General features: G+C 40.2%; 1 protein-coding gene across 3 annotated transcripts; it reads left to right on the forward strand.

Moving 5' to 3' along the window:
• Nucleotides 1-1,464: 1,464 nt before the first annotated feature.
• CHAF1B (chromatin assembly factor 1 subunit B) lies at nt 1,465-20,631 on the forward strand. Of its 3 annotated transcripts, XM_068913569.1 has the most exons (15): nt 1,465-1,583; nt 1,949-2,048; nt 2,433-2,563; nt 5,168-5,300; nt 6,043-6,160; nt 7,721-7,824; nt 10,112-10,208; nt 11,950-12,034; nt 12,842-12,935; nt 13,595-13,664; nt 13,779-13,870; nt 15,360-15,522; nt 16,709-17,131; nt 19,035-19,126; nt 19,650-20,631. In XM_068913569.1, exons 3-15 carry the CDS (start codon nt 2,438-2,440, stop codon nt 19,769-19,771), a joined length of 1,719 nt encoding a protein of 572 aa, XP_068769670.1. In that variant the 5' UTR covers nt 1,465-1,583; nt 1,949-2,048; nt 2,433-2,437; the 3' UTR covers nt 19,772-20,631. The 3 variants fall into 3 exon arrangements, with proteins under 3 accessions (XP_068769670.1, XP_068769664.1, XP_009665867.2); XM_068913563.1 differs by lacking the exon at nt 1,949-2,048 and having other exon boundaries at nt 1,471-1,583; XM_009667572.2 differs by lacking the exon at nt 1,465-1,583 and having other exon boundaries at nt 1,798-2,048.
• The last annotated feature ends 1,052 nt before the right edge of the window (nt 20,632-21,683 follow it).

Genomic DNA, 21,683 nt, shown 5'->3' on the forward strand with positions numbered 1-21,683 from the left:
GTGGAAACAGAGAAGCCATGACTACCAACTCTGTTGTTCAATATTATCAACTGTAAAGCTTGTTCTAAACTAGAAGTGTCAAATGCGTTTATTCCTGCTGCAAATGCATTCCAAAATAATTACCATGTAAAAACAAAAAGCTTAGTACTGAATGAAAGGAGCCAGTGTAAATAGTCCCAGCTGCTCTCTACTCCTGTGTGAAATAGAGACAGGCATCGTTTGCTCCTCTTTACATCCTGTAGCTTCAAATTGATTCTTTTCTGCGGAAATGGTGCCCCCTCAGTACATATTAGTCTCCTAAGTTTGAAATGTACTCAGTCATAACCAGCATAAAATTGAGTGAGAAATGTCATTGTTGAGTAATTCTTAAGGAGCTTTTAAGGTGACTGTTAGCTGAGGATTCCCAGGGCCTGGAACCAAATCCAACTGTTGTGCTGCTATGATATTGTTTATACAGAGAGCCCAAAGCTGTTGTTTTTCCCATGATGCTGTACCGGCTCAATAAAGGAAGGGTGTATTACGAATTTTGAGTCAAATCACATGCATGCAACGTAATTTGCTTGAGTAAATTACAGCAGTGTGCTCCTAATTCAGGTAATGTGAAAATACTGAAAAGCAGTACAAGAACACCAGGCCAGATGAGTTAGGCTGGGGTCTAGGTGTTGTCCCGGGGTCGCACCAGGTGCTCCCAGCGCTTGCGGCCGCCGCCGCCCAAGTGACCGATGGGGTCTGGTAGGGTCTTCTAAAAATTAGCAGTCCAACAGCAGCCCCGTGAATGTCCTAAAACCAGGAGTAAACTGAGCTTGTAACGTGTGTCATTTGGGATAAAACGTTCAGATTTGTCACGGTCTTCTGAGTCTCGGGGAGAGGAGGAGAACAACCAGCGGGAGATCCGAAACCCTGCGCTGCTTCATTGGCGGAAGTTCTGTGTGATTCTCCGTGAAGAAGCCTTGTCCCCTGCCAGCCGCGTATTTACTTACCTTCCTGTCCCGCCATTACAAGAGCTGTAGGGCTAGAGAAGGTGCGTGAGAGTTTATTCTTACGCCTACTCTTTGTGCCGCCCGGGAGCGGGAGAGCTTTGTGGCCGTTTGCTCTTGATTGGCAGCCAAGCCAGGGCAGGGCAAACAAACACGAGGCAGCAGGAAAAGCAGGCAAAAAAAAAACCCTAGTCAACATGGCAAAACTGTGGCGTTCGTGGATTTTTTTCTTCTTCTTCCTCCTTTTCCTTTTACTCTTCCAGTTCAGGCAGTCGGGGCTGGCCGCTGCTAGGGCAGTGACACCGCGAGCAACCCGAACCCAAACCCGACCCGCGCCGCCCGCTTGCTCCCCCCTTCACCCCCAACCTGCCCGTCCAGGCCGAGGCGGCGGCCGCGGCGGCGGCGCCCGGGCCGGCAGGGGGCGCTGCCGCGGCGCGGCGGCCGCGGAAGTATATGTGGTGGTGGTGGTGGCGGCGGCGGCGGCGGCGGGAGGGGGGCGGCGCGCAGGCGCGGTGGGGGCGGGCGGGTGGCGGGAAAGGCGAGCCCGCGTTAGAGCCCAACTAACCCAACCCGGTCCGGCCCGGCCGCGCGCGCGCGCGCGCTCAGGTAGCGGGGAGGGGTGGGGGCGCGGGCCCCCCGTCCGTTAACGGCTGCTGGGGGAGGGGCGGCGCGGTCTCCGCCGCCGGGCGATGAAGCGGTGCGGATTTATCCTCGGCGGTGGCAGGGTTGTCCCTGCCCGCTCTTCCTGGGCTCCTGGCCAGCGAGCGTGTTCGGTTTCGTGCGGTTAAACCCCTTAAAACTGTGGGCATCGTCCTTCCCCCACTGGGACGAGGGCGGTGTGCGGGCCGCCTCGGGGAGGGTCGCTCGGCGAGCGGGTCGGCTGCCCAGGGACGGCTCCGGCCGCCCGAGCCTCCGCTTTGCTCCTGCCCTCGCCCAGGCGCCTGTTCTTCACCGTTGTTTTCCCTTCTCAGTGCAGGAGTGATTTTGTCATCCGTTCTGGGCCTGCCTTACTGCGCGCCTGGCGTTGCTTTGACCCGTGGGCCTCATTGCTTATCCTCATCAGGAGCTGGGGTAGGGCAGCCCTGGGCCTGCAGCCGCACGCTGGGAGGTGAAAGGGAAAAACTTAAAAAAAAAACAGCGAAACTGCCCCCAGAATTTACTTGAGCGTTGTTCCAGTTGGATATTGTAAACTTACCCTGTGCTCATGTCACAACATTTAATTCGATTGAGAGGCTCAGTTTATTACCCTTCTCACAGGATGCCCAGGCAGTAACTTTAATCATAGTAAATCATAGCATTTTAAAGTTATCTTCTCTGAATGTTGTCCTTCCCTCCGTTTCTGTGGCGAAACTTTTATGGGCCTCTGTCTGTGGTGCTTGCAAAATCGGTGTTGACTTTGATTGTCTCAGTCGTGAGAAACAACAATTTATCTAGCGTTTGCTCTGCTTCCTTTAGCCAATATGAAGGTCATCACTTGTGAAATAGCATGGCATAATAAGGAGCCTGTTTACAGCTTAGACTTTCAACATGGAACTGATGGGAAGATCAATCGACTAGCCTCAGCAGGTGTGGATACTGCTGTTCGTGTAAGTTTGAATTTCAAACTTTTTTTTTTTTTTTTAGCATATGGAGCATCGAATATCTTCCTATGTAAGATGCTATGTTACTAACTGGTAATGTGATTATTATCCAGTGCAGGATAACACCAGTTGTTTTTTTGGTTGGTTGGTTGGTTTTTTGCTTTGGAAAACTAGAAAGTAATCAAGCAAGAGTGAGAACTTGTTGATTTAAAATCAGTCTCCTGGTGAACCTGCTGTTACTTAATTTCAGCTGGTCTGTGCTTAGGTTTTTACATTTTTGTGCTTGAGGAGGTAGTAGTAAAAAAGTGTCACCCTGACTGGCCCCAGTGGCAGATGTTAAAGGAAGGAGTATGAGATTGTACAAGTAGGTACAGAGTAGCTCCTACCCTGGAATACTGTCTTTGCTGCTGAGTGTTGAACTGACATTTTCAGAAAATTATCTGCATTAACCGCAGGGTGGCATTCCTGAATAGTAACTGCTAATTTACGGCACAGTCTTGTAGATTAGTGAGAAACAAGCGGTTTTCATTTCTTTGTGCTCATCGATGCTGAATCTCATCAGCTGTTTTGTCAGTGGTCACTTAGCAATATGAGTTCTTGAGATTTTCCCTTTTTCCTTGGCTTCAGATGCAAAGCGCCTACATAATTTTGGGTTGGTGTTAGCAAACTTTGTTAATCAGCTGTTAATCCCTTTTGAAAAGTCACCAACGAAGATGTTGAATAGCATAGGCCCAAAAGGAATTGGCTTTAAGGTTCACCTTTGCAAAATCAAACCTTTGTTTACTATTTTCTGAATTCTTTTTAAGGTATGTGAGGACTCTCCCTCTGATTCAGTGGTCACTTCGTTTCTATAAAAGCCTTTTAATAGCCCTATTTGGGAAGCTTTGGGGAAACTTGAGTATGCTGGGTGAAACACATTCTTTTTTTATCTGGATGTTCATAAGCTCCTTAAATAAGGCTGATGGACTGGTAAGGCACAATTTTGTTTTCAGAGAAATACATTGACTCATTTTTTTAACAGTTTCTGTGTATGGAAGTTAGACTTAAAGATCAGAGTTTTTCTAGGTCACCGTTAGAGCACTTCTCTTAATAATAAAAAAAAAAAAACCCACGGTGTTTGCCTCCTGTTTTTCTGATGCTGGGAGTGAAACGGAGTAGGTCACCCATTACTGTTAGGCTGTTTATTTCATGTTTGAGTTCCTGTAGGTCTCCTCAGCAGTAGTATCTGTGTCTGGTGATTTGCAATGTTGGGTTTTTTTTTTTTTGGCTCATTTACTAAAACCTCTTCTGCTGATGTTTCAGTTTGAGACAGTTCCTCAAACTAATCCTGCTATAAAGGAAGGTTCCAACCCAGGAACCTGCCTGTACTCCTCAGTAGTGAACTCCATTGGAAAGAATTCATGTAGATTTTCTGCTATGTATGTATGTATCTGTTTGCTATGTATGTAAGTATGTATCTGTGTGTCTTTGCGTGACAATTTTACCTTTTAATTATCAGTCAGCGCTGCTCATGTTCTGTCAGGCTTCCACCAGCTGATATATTTGAAGAAGAAATCAAGAATAAGTTAATGGTGTCTTGCTACATGTTCAGTGGTCAGGACAAGAGAAAGAATAAGCTTCCATATAACTATGATGGCTGATCTAAAGGCCTCCCTCTTTTGCAGATGATAAATGGATAAAGATATCATGAAAAGTCCGGTTTTTATTCCAGTAACTTCAGCCAAAGCTTTTTGCTTCCTCACTGACAAATTGCTTTCTCACCTAACAGTGTATGCATTTCAGGGATGTTTGCTATGTATAGGTTGCTGAATATATACTTAGGTCGTGTTTATATATGTTTTAGGGCCAGAAAATACTTAATGTGCTTTGATATCAAAAACTTCTGCTACTTCTGCTTAATTCAGAGGACTATTGCATAAGAAAAAAATGAAACAAATTAGAGGTCCCTAATCAAGCTGATTATTGCTTGGTAGTTTCCTGTCGACACATGTTACTTTCTGAGCCGAGTTACATGCAAGAACAGCTCTGACCTGTCATAATGTTGTGGTTAAGATCAATGGAAAACGGGAATTGTTCTTAATATTTTACATCCTGTATTTCTTGCTCAGACCCTCTCAAAATTCTTTGACCTTCAGAGTATGCTGTGAAAGTCTTCAGCCTGGTCAAACCTCTAAAGAGAGTTACTAAAGTTTTCTGGTCTAGAGAACACAGTATGTTTCAGGTTGTTACTATTTGTGGTTGGCCAATTTGTTGACAAGGTATTGCTATGTCTGTAATGTTGAATGGCTTGTTAAATCACTTGTTAAATTTGTTTGAACCTAGAGATTGTCGATGAAAGGAGAGAGAGCAATTTCATATGTTCGGTTGTCTTTTTATATATTTATTTATCTTGTCAGAACTAAAAAAAAATACTGCAATGTAGTTACTGTTGGAGCTTGTAGAGAGGAAACCTGTGGTTCCACTGGACCTTTATCTCTGCTAGTTTCAAATAACAAGTTCAGAATGACTGCTGAAGGAGTAAATTTGTGAATAACTGAAAGAGTGCGTATAGTACATCAGCCTGTCTTCCATCTTGTTTCTTAAAGCTATCTGTAATGCTTTTGTAACTAGATATGGAAAGTAGAAAAAGGACCAGATGGAAAAGCAATTGTGGAATTCTTGTCCAATCTCGCACGCCATACCAAAGCAGTAAATGTTGTACGCTTCTCTCCCAGTGGTGAGATCCTAGCATCTGGAGGAGATGGTGAGTAATAATACATAATGAAGCTAATATAAAGAAGCTACACTTACGCATCTGGTGGGGGAAAAAAAAAAAAAAGAGCTTGGGAACTTGTTCATACATCTCTCCCACGTTTCTAGCTCTGGACTTGCGCATGTGCTCCAGTTGTGATTAGTAAATGCATGTCATGCACTCCCTAAATAACTTCTTCTCACTGGCTGTGTGTCTGAGAGGTTCTGTTTTCCAGATATGAAAGAATTACTATCCAGATTTCCCAGACGGGGAGATTGAGTGGATTGCCTAGTGTCATAGTGGAAAGCTGTGCCAGAGTCTGTAAATTTAGCCCTGTTTCTTGAATGCTCCAGGAGTTCTTCAGTCACAATAAGGGCAGCATTAGATAGGTGTGTGTCTCAGGAGACAGAGCTAAGTGTTACCTGTCTCAGCGGGAAATTTTCAAAAGCCCAAGGAGAAACATGCCCAGCTCTAATCAAAAGCGGATTGAAAACCAGGTGCTTATTAACTCTCATACTACTTCTGGGGATATCCCTTTTTATTTGACCGTTTAATAAATAAAAAAAAAAAAAGACATCAACTTAAAATCAGTAGCTCACGCTGGGGGTGAAAAGCAGTCTAGGTTCTATTCCTCCCCATTCCAAAGAGAAATCTGCTTTTCCTGTGATTTACGTGAGATAACTTCAATGTTAAACCAGATGCCATGCATTAACAAAACAGCAGGGAAGAAAGCGTCATGTTATTTCTTCTACAGACGCTGTAATTTTATTGTGGAAGCTGAATGACAGCAAAGAATCAGAACTATTAGCTTTTCAGGATGAAGATGAAGCACAACTCAACAAGGAGAACTGGACAGTTGTTAAAACTTTAAGGTACCTTAATCTTTTAGGCGTCTGTGTTTTTTTGTTTTTTTGTTTGCTTGTTGTTGATTCCATACTGCCTTTTGTTATGTGATAGAGATAGAGCCTTCTGTGCAGTGTATGTAGAACTTCACTGCTGTCTAAAATTTACTTGTTCCAGTATTCATCCTTCTATGAGCTTTAACTTTTTCTTCTCATACAGTACCAACCCGTATCTTCGATGTTAAGGCAGAAGATTTGGCATTTGTGTGAGATAGCTGGTGTGCTTTGAAATTGGTTCCTGAGGTTAGGAAGCTTAGAATTAGAACTTTGCATGGAGATATATAACACAAAATTAGAAGTTTTACTTAGAGCAAAAAATTGCCAGAAGATGCAATGATTTATGTAAGTTTTCCAGATAGTAGCTGTGAAGCTAAGCCAATTGTTTTTCAGCTAGTCTTGTTATAGTTGAAAATCCATTATATTATTCGGCCTTTGTTTCAAGCTATACAATGATAGAATACGCACAGCATGCCTGCTAAGATTAAGTAAGTGTTCGTGGGAGTTCGTAGTGGCTAAGGTATCGAACCACTGCTGGTAGCTGGAACGCAACTATGTTCTGTTCTTGCTCTCAGCTGAAGATTGAAAGACATGAGTGGTTTTGGAAATAGGCGCCTTTTTTTTTTTTTTTTTTTTTTTTTGGATGGGCAATATGTGTAACTCTGCCCTGCTTTCTGAGTAGTATCCGTGGAAAGTTTTGATATCTTGTCTGTCTGAACTGATGAAATCATTAAGAATTTATACTTGTTTACAATAAATAAATAACTACTATCCCTAACTGATACGTTCCTTGCAACTACTGAGGTTTATGTGAGAACACTTGCAAAAAGTTCTAGTGAAATTGCATGAAGCATTAGCCTAATCCGGGGGTACAGCAAAATTAGTATTGCTTTAAAGAAAAACGTTTCTTAAATAAAGTAGTGCAAATATTAATTATTCAACCTACCACACTGTATGATCTTCAGAAGACAAGCAATACAAATTGTTTTTGATGGTGACCACCTAGGTGGTTCTCATTACCTTGCAAAGTTTGTTTAGACTGTATCGGAATCAACCTTAATTTTCTTTGTTTCATGTGGTTCTGTTCAGTACACATGCTTCTGTTTAATGTTTTTTTTTTTTTAAGAAGCCCATAAATACACAGGAAAGTTTTCTTGAATAGCAACACTTCGTAATTACTTTGGTGCAGTGTTTTATGTTCTGTCTTGTACAAAACCTAGAAATGTTAATTTGCAGACCTTTAGAAATAGATTCATAAATTACTTTAAATGCAGGGTTTTCACTGTCTGTGAAAAATGAAGTGTTTAAAAGGCAGTGATATTTTGGGTAGAAGCAAGATGTACTCTTGTTCCACCTCCTTCTGAATATGGATTTTTGTTTTTTAAATGAAAGTAATGACTCTCTGTTTTATTTTTATAATACTTTGGTTTTCTCTCTGTTTTTTTTTTTTTAAACCTAAAAATATACAGAACTCTTACATGTAGCTGTTTCATTTTATAATTAATAATTGCTTTCTTTTCTGCTGGCTTCTAGAGGCCACTTAGAAGATGTGTATGATATTTGTTGGACCTCAGATGGAAATTACATGGCATCTGCCTCTGTAGATAACACAGCTATAATGTGGGATGTCAGTAAAGGTAAATGCTAAGTGTAAGTTTATCATCTGTGACTTCAGTCTTGCTGTGACTCTTGGTATTTATCGAAATAGTTGAAAGTATCTTTTGGTGACTGAACAATCCGCTTAATTGCCAGACTTCTGGGATTGTGATGCAGATACCATTGCACACAAAGATAACCTCAAGCTGGCAAAATTTACACACAGGTAATCTCTTCAACTGAGATTACTCAGGAAGTAACCTTTGCCTAATTTTTTTCCCAAGCTCCCACACAAGCACGTTGTATATTATTCGTTCTTCTGCTTCCCCTCTCACCCCCAGACAAACAAAACTTAGACTGATACCAGGAAACTACCTGGGTCAAAGGCGGCTAGTATGACATACAGGCTCCATTTTGCAAGATATGACAGTTTTGGGGGCTGCATCCAGCAAAGCACTTATGTTCATGCTTACCTGCAGATCAGTGGGACTGCTCCAAGCAAAGCCCATCTGTAAAAGGTTTGTTGCACCAGTCCAGAGTAGTTAGTACTCTGCAGATTCCGGCCGTATGTATACGGCTGGTAGTAACCAGATAGATTAGGTTGCTTTACAGTGGTTTGATGTCTTCCTCATAGCAGTGTAGTCATTACGTAATTTAATTTGGAAATAATTAGCTTTCTCTACAGGTAATCTTTAATCTCTCATTTCTAATACTTAGTTTCTAATTAAGAAAAATAAAATAAAATACAGGGTTTTTTTTTTTTAAACCCTCCATTGCATGCACACGTGAAAATATAATGTTCTGCTGACACTTTTCACATTTTTGGTCTGGTGGGATTTTGGGTGCTTAGTATCTCTCCCATTTCCAACTGTGGTCACATACGCTCCCTTCCAGAAGTCTTTACCATAAATATATGAATGTTCACTTAAGTGTGTGTGTGTGTGTTCAGAACATAAGTATGTTTACAGGCATTGTGACCAAGTATGTTTTGCATCTCGGACTGTAACGACTTGAGGTGTACTTACCTATTCAAACTACTAGTAAAAAAGCTGGATGCCCTATTATGCTAATATAAGCTATTTCTCTGTAGTGTCTTTTATTCTTACTGCTTTTTTTTTAGCATGGAATTAATGCTGTGAAGGGGTTTTGTGTCCCCTAGGCAGAGACACATGCAATAACTTGGAAGTAAGAAGCCATTACTGGAAAATATATGATTTCTAATTCAAGTTGTAGGTACATACAGGTAAAGAGTTAAATGTTTGCATGGTTTTAAAAAATGGCTAGAAGAAAATTAATAGTAAAAGTTCATACGGCTGTTCAGCATGAAGACAGCGCCACTGGCATAAGATATCATTAAGGTACGAAGTGTTGGCAGCTGGAGGGTATTCTGGAGAAATATCATTACATGCTTGCATCTATTGTTGGCCATGTCTGAGACAGGATACGGGGCCAGAAAGACTTCTGGTGTGATGCTGCATGGCCTCGACTCTCTCTGTATAATCCTTCTCAAGAGCTCTTGTCTTTGAAGCTTGTCAGCTCATAAATTATTTATTTGCAATAAAGCAACACTGTAATATTAGAAGGACATCTGTCATTGGTATTTAAAGCAAAATATTTCATGAGAATAACCTGTAATTTTACTTAATCACGATATTTTGGATTTGTAATGTTCATTCATGGACTTTGAAACATCAGCGGGGTCAGAGAGTTTGTATGTTTGATAGATCTTTCTGATAAGAGTAAGCTGTCAAAGGACGTGAGTTATTACTGCCGCAGAATTATTTCTGAAACCTCACCTTGTGTAAGTCATCAGTCGGCATGTGTGGAGTATATTTTTTAGTGCCTGCTCGACAGAGTAGATGAGTTTTATACAGCTGTAGACAGAGCCTCCCTCTCCAGCCCCAGCTGAAAGGTATGTTTTAATGCTGGAATTTCTGGCTCTTTATCCAGCCAAATCCAGTTAGCTGTTAAACAGCATTCTAGACCTGTATGAATAATTTTTTTTCCAAATTGAAAGGGTTTGGAGATGCTTTTTGTTTTGAAATGTACTCATCTTATGCATTTAACAGCTGGGCACCAAGTTGTTTATCTAAGTTTGTAGGGAACGAGCCTTAAATTGAAATGGCCAAATTTACTGTACTTGCAATGATTCTAGAAACAAAGCAACAATTTCCAGTGTTGCTGTCAGGTACCACCAAGTTACCAGTTTGTATGTTTAAAACAATGCTTCGTGTACATTCTGAAATGCTTTGCCTTTTTTATTTCTGAAACAAAAAATGGTTTTAAAATAGGTTGAATTTAGAATTTGGAAACTGTTTGTGATTTCAGGACAAAAGGTTTCAATATTAAATGAACACAAGAGTTATGTCCAAGGAATAACCTGGGATCCTCTGGGCCAGTACATCGCAACTCTGAGTTGCGATAGGTGAGCTGTTGGTCTGTGTTTTGTCTTCGTGTTCTTAAGGATGAATTAAGAAAAAGTGTGCGGGGTGAATGTGATTTTTTTTCTTTCCTTTTTTTAATTGTATTCCAATTGTTCTGTAAAAGGACTGATGTGAAAGTAAAATAATTTAGTTTTTTTTTTTTTTTCCTCTTGTGGTAAATGATTGCCCCTGAGCGTCCTCTCTAAGCAAGAAATAAGTTTATGCAACCTTTTGCATAAATTTTTCTTCAGGAAATGAGTTTTCATGGTATTGGTCATTAGAGATATCAGACGTATGTTAAGAGAATACTGTATTAACTGGTTGTTAGTGAGCTAATAAGTTCATCCTTGTCAATATGTTTTACAGAAAGAAAAAAACAGGTTAAGAAATTAGTTAAAATGTTTTTTCCATTGATATCTCTCTTTGCCCTCTTGCTCCTTCCATCCCCAGCAGTTTTATAAGTGATGTCATTGGGAAAGCAAACACACACTTCATAAACTTGGCCCTTGTCAGAACTTTGCAGTTCAGCTTAAACTGTTTAGGGCATGTGTGCTGCTCTGAAGGGGTTTACAGCTGGCTAATAAATGCGTGTCATCTGGCACTCTTTGCAGAGAAAATTGCTGTAATAGTGGAAAAATAGTTTTGATTTAAGATTTGCAATAGGCTCAGAAAAAGGATAAGTAAATGGCTGCTAGGCCATTATGAGTCTCTGTCTTCTGATAATCGGTTACGTGAAATTTGTGCGCTTCTATTAAAGTGAGCAACAGTGAAATACGAGTGATGGAGTGATACACGCGTTTTTCTAAGAATGAAGTTACAAGCTAGGGTACAAACTAATCTGAAGAAGAGAAGTTTCCCACTCCCGCACCTTGCAGACACTTTTCTTCAAGGTTAGCAGATAGCAGCAGCTCAACAGGAGTTCAACAGGAGCCAGGGCCAGTGCCAGGAGCGGGCCCTCAACAGTCCAGGGGGCGAGAAGACCCCTTTCCCCTGTTGGCAAATCAGTTTAGCTGTGACATGTGGCTTCATCTGGAACCTGTAGTTCTGTAAAAGCCTCAAAGTGACTACTGCTTGCCACAGCTTCAGCTTCCACTTTCTCCTCCTAACTCTGTCCAGGACTCTTTGTGGAGCTGTTTCAACACATTAAATCAGCAGAAAGCTATCTGTTTTTTGTGTTAGATTAGTTTTCTGCCAGCCTAACAAACCAACATAATTTAGTGAAGGGTCTAAGTTTAAGAGTTGGCAGAAAGGAGGGAATGATGGGACCAGCAGTTGAATTGGCTTAGGCTATCTGCTGTTGTAGTGAGATGAAGGCGGGGAGTTCAAACGTTCTCTACTGAGTTATACTCCAGTTTTCATTTATTCCAAAGGAAACTGCCCCGATGAAGCCTAGAAATATAGCTAATTGTCTCTGAGGTGAGTTCACACTCCATAGGAACAGATACAGCCACTGTACTACAGTTAGGAATGACATGGCCGTTCACTGTCCTTTAATTCCTTCATTCCTCCATGAATGTGTATGCTGGTACTTCACAAACGTCCTTGAGTTAAATCATTACCAATGATTCATTGGTTATTTAGTCATGAGGGCATGTCCTCCCTGGTGGTCTTTCATGGACAGAGTATAATAAAAGTGTGATTGTTGTTGATATGCAGCAGTCACAACTAAAAAGAGGTGTTGTGGCTCTGTGTGAAACCTGGAGTAAAAGCAAGCTGTTTATAGCTGTGTTCTCCACCATGTAGGGTACTACGTATATACAACTCGCAGACCAAGCGTGTAGCATTTAATGTTACCAAGATGCCTTCTGGGGCAGGAGTTGAAGGAGAGGTACGTTGTTCTGCTACTAATGGTTTGGGGGAATGTGGTAGGTGCTGTTTTGTGAGGATTGCTCTGTTCTATGAAACCAGAGGGCAAATATTTTCATTTCAAGTACTCTATCAAGTAGTTTTGTGTTTGCCTCTATCTCATCTCTGTGTTTCTGTAAATAGAGACCTTCTCTTTGGGTTTCCTCTAACTTTGTAGAAGCGACTAGCAAAGGATGCTGCCTACTGCTATTAATCTCTTGCAAGTTAAGAGCTTTCTTCCTGAAGTATTCTAAATGATAGTAAAATAGAATTTGGAAAGCTAGCTATAACATCTGGGTGTGTGTATGTTTCTTGGTTTGGTTTGGGTTTTTGGGGTTTTTTTTTTTTTTTTTTTTTTTGCTTTTGTGAAAACATTTTTACACACGCTAAAGAACAGGCCTGGGAGAGCTCTTTGTCATTATAGAAGTATCTCTTTAAACCTCTACTACTAGAGTTAAAAGCCTGTTCCTTGGGTATTTAATTTTAGACTGACTGTTAAATAATGTTGTTCTCCAGGTTATTACTACTTTTTTTCATTACTGGTCTAACGTTACTACCCTTGGAGTGTTTTGATTAGTAGCCGAAGAGGGATCAAGGGCTATTTTCCTTAGCTGTACAGAATTTATAGCACGGAGGAAAAGTGAGTGAAGGAGCCATGGCTTTTAAAATACTTATCTTTTGTTTTAAAAGTTCCATCAGGTTGGATTATACAACCAGATGATTTTTCTCACTTTGAATTTCAACTGACACATTCATGGCACTTCTTACAATCATATTTTCAATGTTGCAGGCTAGGAGCTATCGGATGTTTCATGATGACAGCATGAAGTCATTTTTCCGCAGACTCAGTTTTACTCCTGATGGTTCCTTATTACTTGCTCCAGGTATGTGAAAAGAACTTATACTGTAACTTGCCTTTAATCTAGTGCACCCTCCTTTGAATGTGCATCGCAATTGCTTTCAAAACTGCTAGAGAGTTCCTGTTTATCTGAATCATGCCATTCCTTATTCATTCATCATATTTCCGCTGAAGAAAAGAGAGATTCCACAGTATTCTTCCATTAACAGTCCAGAACCTCAGCTTTCTCCCATGATTAAAAATTACCTATGTCATTTTTCTTAAATGAAACATATATAAATTGCAACAATATAGCTCTGTTAAAATAGAATTGGAGACTAGTAAGTGGTTTCTTTTGACCTATGTGGTCTCTCTTCATTTGTATCCCTGTTCTGAAAAATATTTTGCGGTCATAGTAAAAATAACATTGCAAGGAGGGGTTCAGTTTGCCCGTATAAGCACTGCTTTTATAGGTGTCTGGGAGCATCAAAAAGAAGCTTGGAGGGGGAAGTATATAAGGGAAACACAAACAGCACTAAATATTTAGGATGCTGTTTTGTGTTCAGATCACACAGCCATTGCCCAACTAATGCAAGTTATTATATGTCTCTCATTCCTGAGAAATAAAATATTTATGAGCATAAAGTGTGTGTACTCAGTAGTTTTTTGAGTTGATGAGTGATGTTTTAACCTTTATTTTCTCAGCTGGCTGTGTTGAATCAGGAGAAAATGTGACAAACACCACATATGTTTTCTCCAGAAACAATCTTAAAAGGTAGAGTTTAGTTAGATCAAAGCATCTTTTTATTTAAAAAAAAACAAACAAAGCAAACATTATTTTCTGAAATACCTTTTTTTTTTTTTTTTTTTTTTTCTTCTTCCATAAAAGGCCCATGGGTCATCTGCCCTGTCCTGGAAAGGCAACTCTTGCTGTTCGCTGCTGCCCAGTATACTTTGAGTTGAGACGAGCACTTAATAAAGGTACTGTAAATCCTTCGGGGATATACTTGTACAGCAAATATGTGAAAAGGCCGATTAGTTGGCTGTTTAGTTGCAGGTCGTACTATTTTATGCCCTAGTCTTTTTGCGTTCCATTAAGATAATGTTGTGCCACATCTCGGAAGCTGTTTCCTGATTCTAAGACCCTGAATTCACCTGAAAAACCTTGTAAGTAGCTTTTGATGTAGAAGATAAATGTTCTTATTTGGCCCCTTAGGCTACAGAAAACACTGCTTAGTATTTAACTTTTAACCATTTTGTGTGAATAAAAGTAAATAACTTGGCTTAGCACTAAAGGAGCAACCTAGTGAAATATTTTCTTCTAGATTCAACTACCCACATTAGAGAAGCACCACAGAGTTGGTGTAGTTTGCAGCAGCCATTCATGTTTATTCCAGGAAGCCAAACTGGTGTTACTGGCCAGAACAGGAGTTCTGAGGAGGGAAGGACTACTTGAAGTTGCATGAGAACTTACCTGGAGACCGAAATCGAGCCTTATTGTGAGCCCAGTGGGGCCAGGAGTTTATATACAGTTTTTGAACAAGACTGATCTTACTCTGGTGCAAAGGCGGAGCTTTACTTGTTTCCAGCTGGAGTGCAATAAAGGCTCTTTCTTTAGAGGACAGCGGGGTGGTATTCCTTAGAGGATTTAGATATTTATCTGTTGCTGTGTTCTGTATTTCCATCGTAATCTTTAGATCTATTGCCATGCTGCGTTGCAAGGTAAGGCGATGAGTGTCCGTTCTCAGTCTCTGTAGCTCCTGTGAACGGAGTGTTTAGGTTCTACAACACATTCCTGGAAAAGTGAAAATCTATGGTAGTCCAGAAATCTGTAGCAATCTGTGAGTACATTACATACATAATGTTAATGTATCTTCTGTAATCATCATGGAAGTGAATAGGAGCTTTGTATAATAGTAATTTCTGAAAGCTGCTAGCTAGCAGTCAGCTTCTGATAGAAGTAGGAAAAAACTGTCTTTACAGAGACCTACTATTGGGATAAAAGACTAGCCAGTGCCTCAGATATCACAAAAGCAAGTTAAATCCATTGTTTTGAATAGGTCATACAGAATATAATGTGGTGGTGGTGTAGATTTATGGTGACTTTGATTTAAAGTATATCCTGAGATTTATTTGCTCGGACTTTAATACTAAAGTGCATATGAATATGTTGAAAAAAATTAAACTGGAAAATATATGACAAATATGCAACAAAACCGGATGACAACTAGATGGACAAAACTGCCAGCATTTAATCTCTTGAGCCAAGACTAAACAGAACAAACTTCAGTCAACAGAAATTTTAGTGTCTGACGTGACATTTTATAGAAGTGCCGCCATCTTGGCCGTCGTCTCGATACTGATTAATAATGAAAGCTTTATTTAGGTTCGTGACTAGCCTAGTGCAGTTACTGCCCTGCAGTGAATACAAGAGAGAATCATCAGGCTTTTTTGTTTCTTTGCATTCTAGATGAAATCAGTCAGAAGTCAGCCCCTGCTCTATTTAATCTGCCCTATCGATTGGTGTTTGCTGTTGCTTCAGAAGATTCTGTGCTTTTTTATGATACTCAGCAATCATTTCCCTTTGGTTATGTTTCTAACATACATTACCACACCCTGAGTGACATTTCATGGTAGGTAATTGGTAGATTCTTAAGATTTGCTGCTGAGGGGAGAATGTCCTCTTTACATGTTGAAGCTTTGCTCTTATGTCTCGCTTTGTTTTTGTTTCATTTATGACGCGCTCGTTCACTGTCATCACAGTGTCTAAACAACAAGCCATTTCTTGTTGATCCCATAAGCCGGGAAAGTGGCAGGTTTTTAGGGGTGTTTTTTTTTTTTTTTTTTTTTTTAAAAAATCAGCTAGGGAACATGGTACAAGGACCGCAAGGACAAGCAGACAGCACTTTTGCACACAAATGTGAAATTTGTACAAAAGCTAATATGGCAGTGGGTGCCCATGGGAAGTACTTATTGTCCAGGCTGTGTTACTGGTAATAAAGTTACCTGGAGGCTTTGAAGGTTGCCCCTTTGAGTTCAGGCTCCTGTATCCTGGCCAATTCCTGCTTTATATGTACAGTTCTGTTTGGTCCTTCTTTATGTCTGAGACTAAGTGATCTGTCTGGTTTGAGCTGGGGAGTTGGAAATGGAGCTGAAAACTGGACCCAAGTCTTGCAGTCAGGATACATCCCTCCACTGGACTAGGCTTCCTCTCTCAAGCTTTTGTAGCCAGTTACCTAAGATGAGGGTCATGTGGAGGCCTCTTTTTCAGAAGTTATAATTGGTGCTTTGACATGTTGAAGACCATTGTGTGTCAGGAGGAGGGGAGCGGAAGAGACTAGAAAATCATATATTTTAAATCGGTGATCACCATTACTTGGTGAAATGAGCAGCGAGGGCCCGTACGCATAAGCACCGCAGTGATTCTGAGCATTGCCTCTACTAAGCCTGAGGAGCACAGCCAAAGAGCTTGAACTGCCCTGCTGGGTCTGAAAGAGAGAGTTCAGCACTTTTTCAGAAACTGAAGATTTATGTACCTGCAATTAAACCATACTTTGTGCCAGCTCAAATGCCTGCAGGTGTTGGCAGCAGCGTATTATATAGCTGATCACAGACAAGGCCAGAGAAATTAAATCAGACGTGAAGGCCAGACTTGAGTATCTTTTGTTCATTTGAATTGGACGTCTTTCAGCTGTCTGAATTTTATTTAGGCTTAGTTGGGGAAGGGAGGAGGAAAAGACAGGTACAGCTTGTGTTACAGATGACAGGGAGGGTTGAGGAGAGCGGTTCTCACCTTTCCTCTTAATGGAAAACAAATAGGTCCAGCGATGGAGCCTTTCTTGCTATTTCTTCCACGGATGGATACTGTTCATTTGTTACCTTTGAGAAGGATGAACTGGGAATACCACTGAAGGAGAAGCCACAGATAAGTGTCAGGACTTCCAGTGCTACAGAGAAGAAAGTTAAGAAGAGCCAGTCACACAAAGTCATTTCCCCAGGCTCTAGGCTGACAGAGGGGACTCCTCCTAGCAGGACCACTGATCCCAGCACTCCTACTCTCCAACCTAGAACACCCACCGCTGCCAGTAAGGAGTTGCCTTCCACACCTGTTGGCATGAAAAGTGTTCCAGCCTCATCCTCAGACGAGAGGAAAGCCAGCCAGCCAGCCAGCCAGAGTACTAAAGTAAACCAGCCCAGGAGGATTACTCTCAACACTTTACAAGCGTGGAGCAAGACGCCGAGGTGAGATTTATATTGCCGTTTGCAGTCGTAAATATGAAGGCCAAGACAAGCTGGGTTTGTGCTACATTTAAAGGGTCGAGGTTTAGACGTAAATTCCCTGCCTTGTGTCTTGGTGGTAGCTGCCTTGACATGGAACTTTGTGTTCCAGTTGTACTACGTCCAAAAGGTCAAAAAGTTTCCTGGATCCTAAATGTACAGCTGTTAACATTTCTACCTAAAACGTGAGGCAGTAGCACAGTTAGCTTGACCTTCATGCCTTGTGCCTATGACAGCAAGAGGTATCTACCTTCAGGTCGCATTTTCTGTATAAAGACAGTGCCTGTAGACTTCAACTGTGTCTCTTCTGACAAGAAATGTTTTAAGTAGTGAAGTGTGCAAGGCTGCACATACTCTCAGTGTGCGTAGTCATGGGTGTGGGACTTAATACGTTGACTGATATTGTTTGCTGAGACCTAGATGTTTTTAGAAATTGTCTGTAATCCATATATTGGCAGTCACACAACCTGCAATATAAGATCCTGAGTCAGTATGCAACAGTGAGGAGACAGTCATGCAATTCAAGATCTATACGTGACCTGGTTAGCAAAAGAAGGCTATTTTATAATTGAAGGAGTTTATTTGACTTTCTCATAGGAATATATTTATTAATAGGTGGCTAGGTAAGTGGTGAACAAGAAGGAAGGCTAGTGGATCTCATCGGCTACTGTGAAGAAAATTCTTGGAGAAGATATTTACAGGGTGATGGTTTTCCACATACCTCTGTTTAGTCTGTACTGCAACTAACTTGTCAAAGGGTTATAGCTAGCTGAAAGTGAGAGTCAGTTGGGGGAAGGGGATGCCTGATGGAACTAACTGATTTTTGGTTTTTTTGAGAGCACACAACAGTGAGAGCACATGCGCAAGACAGGAATATAGAGAGAGCAAGACAGAATCCCATGAAGGCAGAAGAGAACAAACTTTTAACGTGAGCTAAGGTGTCTGGCTACCACTCTCTAGAAGTCTTGGGATTTGCAGTAAGTGTAGACTACGAGGCTCATGTCATTGAACGTGGTCAGATAGCTTATATCCTTGGCAGGGCTGTCATTAGTTTAATATATTTAGAATTTGGTTTTGTACTAAAGAAATAATGTTTTGCTTTAAAAAAAAAAAAAAAAAAAGACCTTTTGGTCACCATATTAACACTGGTTACTACTTTTGGAGAGAACAGCGCTGAATGAGCCGAGTATAAGTCAGATATGCTGGAATAGTCATGATTAGCATGAGGTATTGCAGCCTTAGTTATGGTCTGAGATTAAGATGATGATGATGATTTTACCTTGAAACGTTGCAAATGTGCCAGGAATACAGACTGCATAGAAAAATTGCTCCAAAATGATGAAGAGTAGTTAGCTTATGGCACTTCTTACAGATCTGGTTAAAGAGAAGCTAAAAATTTGTCTGAAGTTTTGCAGGGCTACAGGTAGAGTCGATTAAAAATCTACTTTTAACCCATCAGCTCTGTGTTCTAGGATTAAGAAACTGTATTTGGTCACCTCAACTAATTATGCCATGAGTGTCATCTTGTAGTCGCACAAGGTGCTGCCTGTAAGTGTTGTTATTTTTTTAATAGCTTAGTTAAGTTAAAGAACTTTTTTTTTTTTTCCTAGTAATTGTTAGTCAACTTCAGTGGACAAAAGAATTCCCTAGAGACGTAAATCTACAGCTTTAACATGGACAGGGTCAGCAGTGGGGAATAGCAGGCTCTTCTGGTAGAACTGGAAGCCATACCAGATGCCAAGAAGCAGTGTAAAAGCCTTGACTTACATCTAAATTTAAATTTTTATAATCTAAAGTAAGTTTCACATAAACTATTTTTGGAAGTGGTGTGTTTAAAGCACTTGAACTGTTTCTGCTTTTCTTAAAGGAGAGTAAACTTGATTCCAGTGAAGACAGATACTCCAACCTCAGCATACACAGATACAGTTTCCATACCTCCTCCTTCAGAACAGGAACACGGTAAGCTTTTGTAGCTGTTAATATCAGCAGAATTTTTTTGCCAATCTTTTTTTTTTTTTTTTTCTTTCCATTTTAGACTTCTGGTATAGTTTATTGTGAATTTTAGTGTAATCTGGTAAATGTAAAGCTCTTGCATCAGGCACAAACCCAAAGGTAATTGCAGGCTGTAAAGCTTCCCCATCCTCTTACTTTGGACAATGTGCAGTGTATTGCCGTTCTCGTTACGGTTGCTTGCGGGCAGCTTCTCATGTAACTATGTCAGTACAGTTTTAGAGTCATGAGTGAGTTAGCTGACAGTTGAAACACTAAAGAATAAATTTGCTTGGAGGTAATGTCTTCTAGGTCATACAGGTAGGTTTTAAAGGCACTTTCTGCCATTGTACTTGCAACATGCACGTGCTTCAGATGCCAGACTCTCTCAAACCAGTTTCTTTTGTGAGTTCTTTGTGTATTTAGCAAACAAGTTTACTTTTCTCAGCTGGCTTCACTTAGCTTAAATGATTTTCATATCTACCTGTTTCAGAGAGGGCTTTACCATCTGATGACGGTCTTCAAAATCCGCCAGCATCTAAACGTCCTAGAACTGAAGAAATGACTCTTTCTACATCTCCTGAAGATCAAATGACCTGTGATTCAAACAAATAAGTTAAACTTTTAGTAGACTCTCACAGTCTGAAGGCAGTGCAGCCATATCTGCAAGTGCATTTCTTCTTGCAAATGTTAAATCCTCAGTTCCTGATGGAAGTACCATATGCATATTTGGCATAGTGCTGTGAAGAAAGAAGCTGGCGATGGAAGACAGGCTTCAGGAATGTAGCTTTGCAGAAGAGGAAGTAGTTGGAAAGTGACTTTAAGTGCAGTTCTACTTCTTGAAGACAGCGTTCTTTTTCAAGAAATGCCTCAGCTTAAGGAAATCAGGGAAATCTGCATATTGAAAAGCTGTGCAGTAACATAAGCATCTTCATCAAAGTCACTAAATTGGTGTTTTTAAACATTATGTCTTCCAGGAACCTGTCCAGCAAAACATTAGAGTTTCTAAGGACTTGAATGCATTCATAATGATTTCATGTGATTTTAAGACAAAAGGAAAAAAAAAAAAAAGCAAAAAACTGTCTTCAGGCAGCTTGGCTTACATACTTAGCAATGTGCAAAATAATTCATGCCCTCCAATACATGTGGAATAAGGAAAGTTGGTGTTCACATGAAGGCAGAAGATGCAATATCACTGGTAGGACTGAAATAGAGATCAGAATTTATAACTGGAAGAAACAGAGGAGCAAAAGGAAGAGACCACCCCTGAAGACCTGTTACAAGCATTACACAGTAGAAAGCAATTCCTAATTGTTTATTCTCCATATATATATAAAAAAAAAAAAACTACAGACGTGAGGTTTTCCTGAGGCAGCAGGATCTGATTGTATACGTTAAAAGTACTGCTTCTCTTTTTTCTCTTTTGTCCAAGTCTAACTCCCTTAGCCAATAAAATATAATACAAATCCAGTGTATATTACACTTTTAAGAGTTCATTTACTTTAGCGTTTAATCCTTGCTATGTAGTTAAACTGAGACTTGAAGCTTGAAAACAACGAGACCAAAATGTTTGAAAACCACACTTGATTTTTCTGTGGTGTGTGGTCTAAGACTCCAGAAGGAGGACACGCAGCCACAATATTCTAAACTCATCCAGTTCATTATTTTTGTTTACCGTCACGTACATACATTTTTAAAAGCAGGATAGCTGTTAAAATGTGAATAGTTGTTCTAGCTGATGATGGCATATAAAAGTTTTAAATGGCATTTTCTCTTGTGATTAAGCATAGACTTCTAACATTTGAAGCTCCAAAGTATGCAGGAGGGAAAAGTTGCAGTTCATATTAAAGCTCTTTAACTTGCGTTCTTCCCTGGGTTTGGTTGTTTTAAAAGTGTGTCATTTACTTACTGGGCTTTTTTCTGTCGGTGTCTAACAAACTGGACTAATACTTTTGAAATATTTCTATTTCCCCTCTTCTAAAGTGATTTGTAAAAATTTCACAAGGAGGAGAAGTATTAACAAATACCTATGTCAGAAAGACAGTGTCAAGCAAATGAAGCCTATAATCAAATTTCAACAAAAATTAATAAGCAAAGATTTATATGAAACTAATTGCATCTTTGCTTTTAATGACTGAGATAAGGATGGAGCTGAGTTTTATTGGATTTACCCAAACCTGGGTTTTCTTATAGTAAGAGCTATAAAAAATGTATTACCAATCAAAGCCACATCTAAAACCATTTCCTCCCCCCCCCCCAAAAAAAAGTTGTAGGGATATCTGAATTGATAGTTAATGCAGATATTTGTAGCTAACAAATACATTGCTAGTCATACTATTTTATTTTTTGTTCAGCTTGAACTATAAGGATATTGGTATTTCATTTTTCTGGGGGATGGTGTCCCACTTGATACTGCAGTGTCTGGTTTTGTGCACTGCAAATGATCCTTTGAATTTGAACTTGCAGTTCTAAACACTAATTGCAAATGTTTTCCTGATGTTTAGTGGTTTTTTGTTTGTTTGTTTTT

The sequence above is a fragment of the Struthio camelus genome, chromosome 1 (assembly GCF_040807025.1).
Source record: "Struthio camelus isolate bStrCam1 chromosome 1, bStrCam1.hap1, whole genome shotgun sequence".
In the NCBI taxonomy this organism is placed as follows: Eukaryota; Metazoa; Chordata; class Aves; order Struthioniformes; family Struthionidae; genus Struthio; species Struthio camelus.

Excerpts from the sequence above, each read along its gene's own strand:
- CHAF1B (XM_068913569.1), top strand. The coding sequence starts at position 2,438 with ATGAAGGTCATCACTTGTGAAATAGCATGGCATAATAAGGAGCCTGTT. Across the intron at positions 5,301-6,042 it reads CCTAGCATCTGGAGGAGATG|ACGCTGTAATTTTATTGTGG; the intron begins GTGAGTAATAAT and ends TTTCTTCTACAG. Across the intron at positions 19,127-19,649 it reads TCCTTCAGAACAGGAACACG|AGAGGGCTTTACCATCTGAT; the intron begins GTAAGCTTTTGT and ends TACCTGTTTCAG.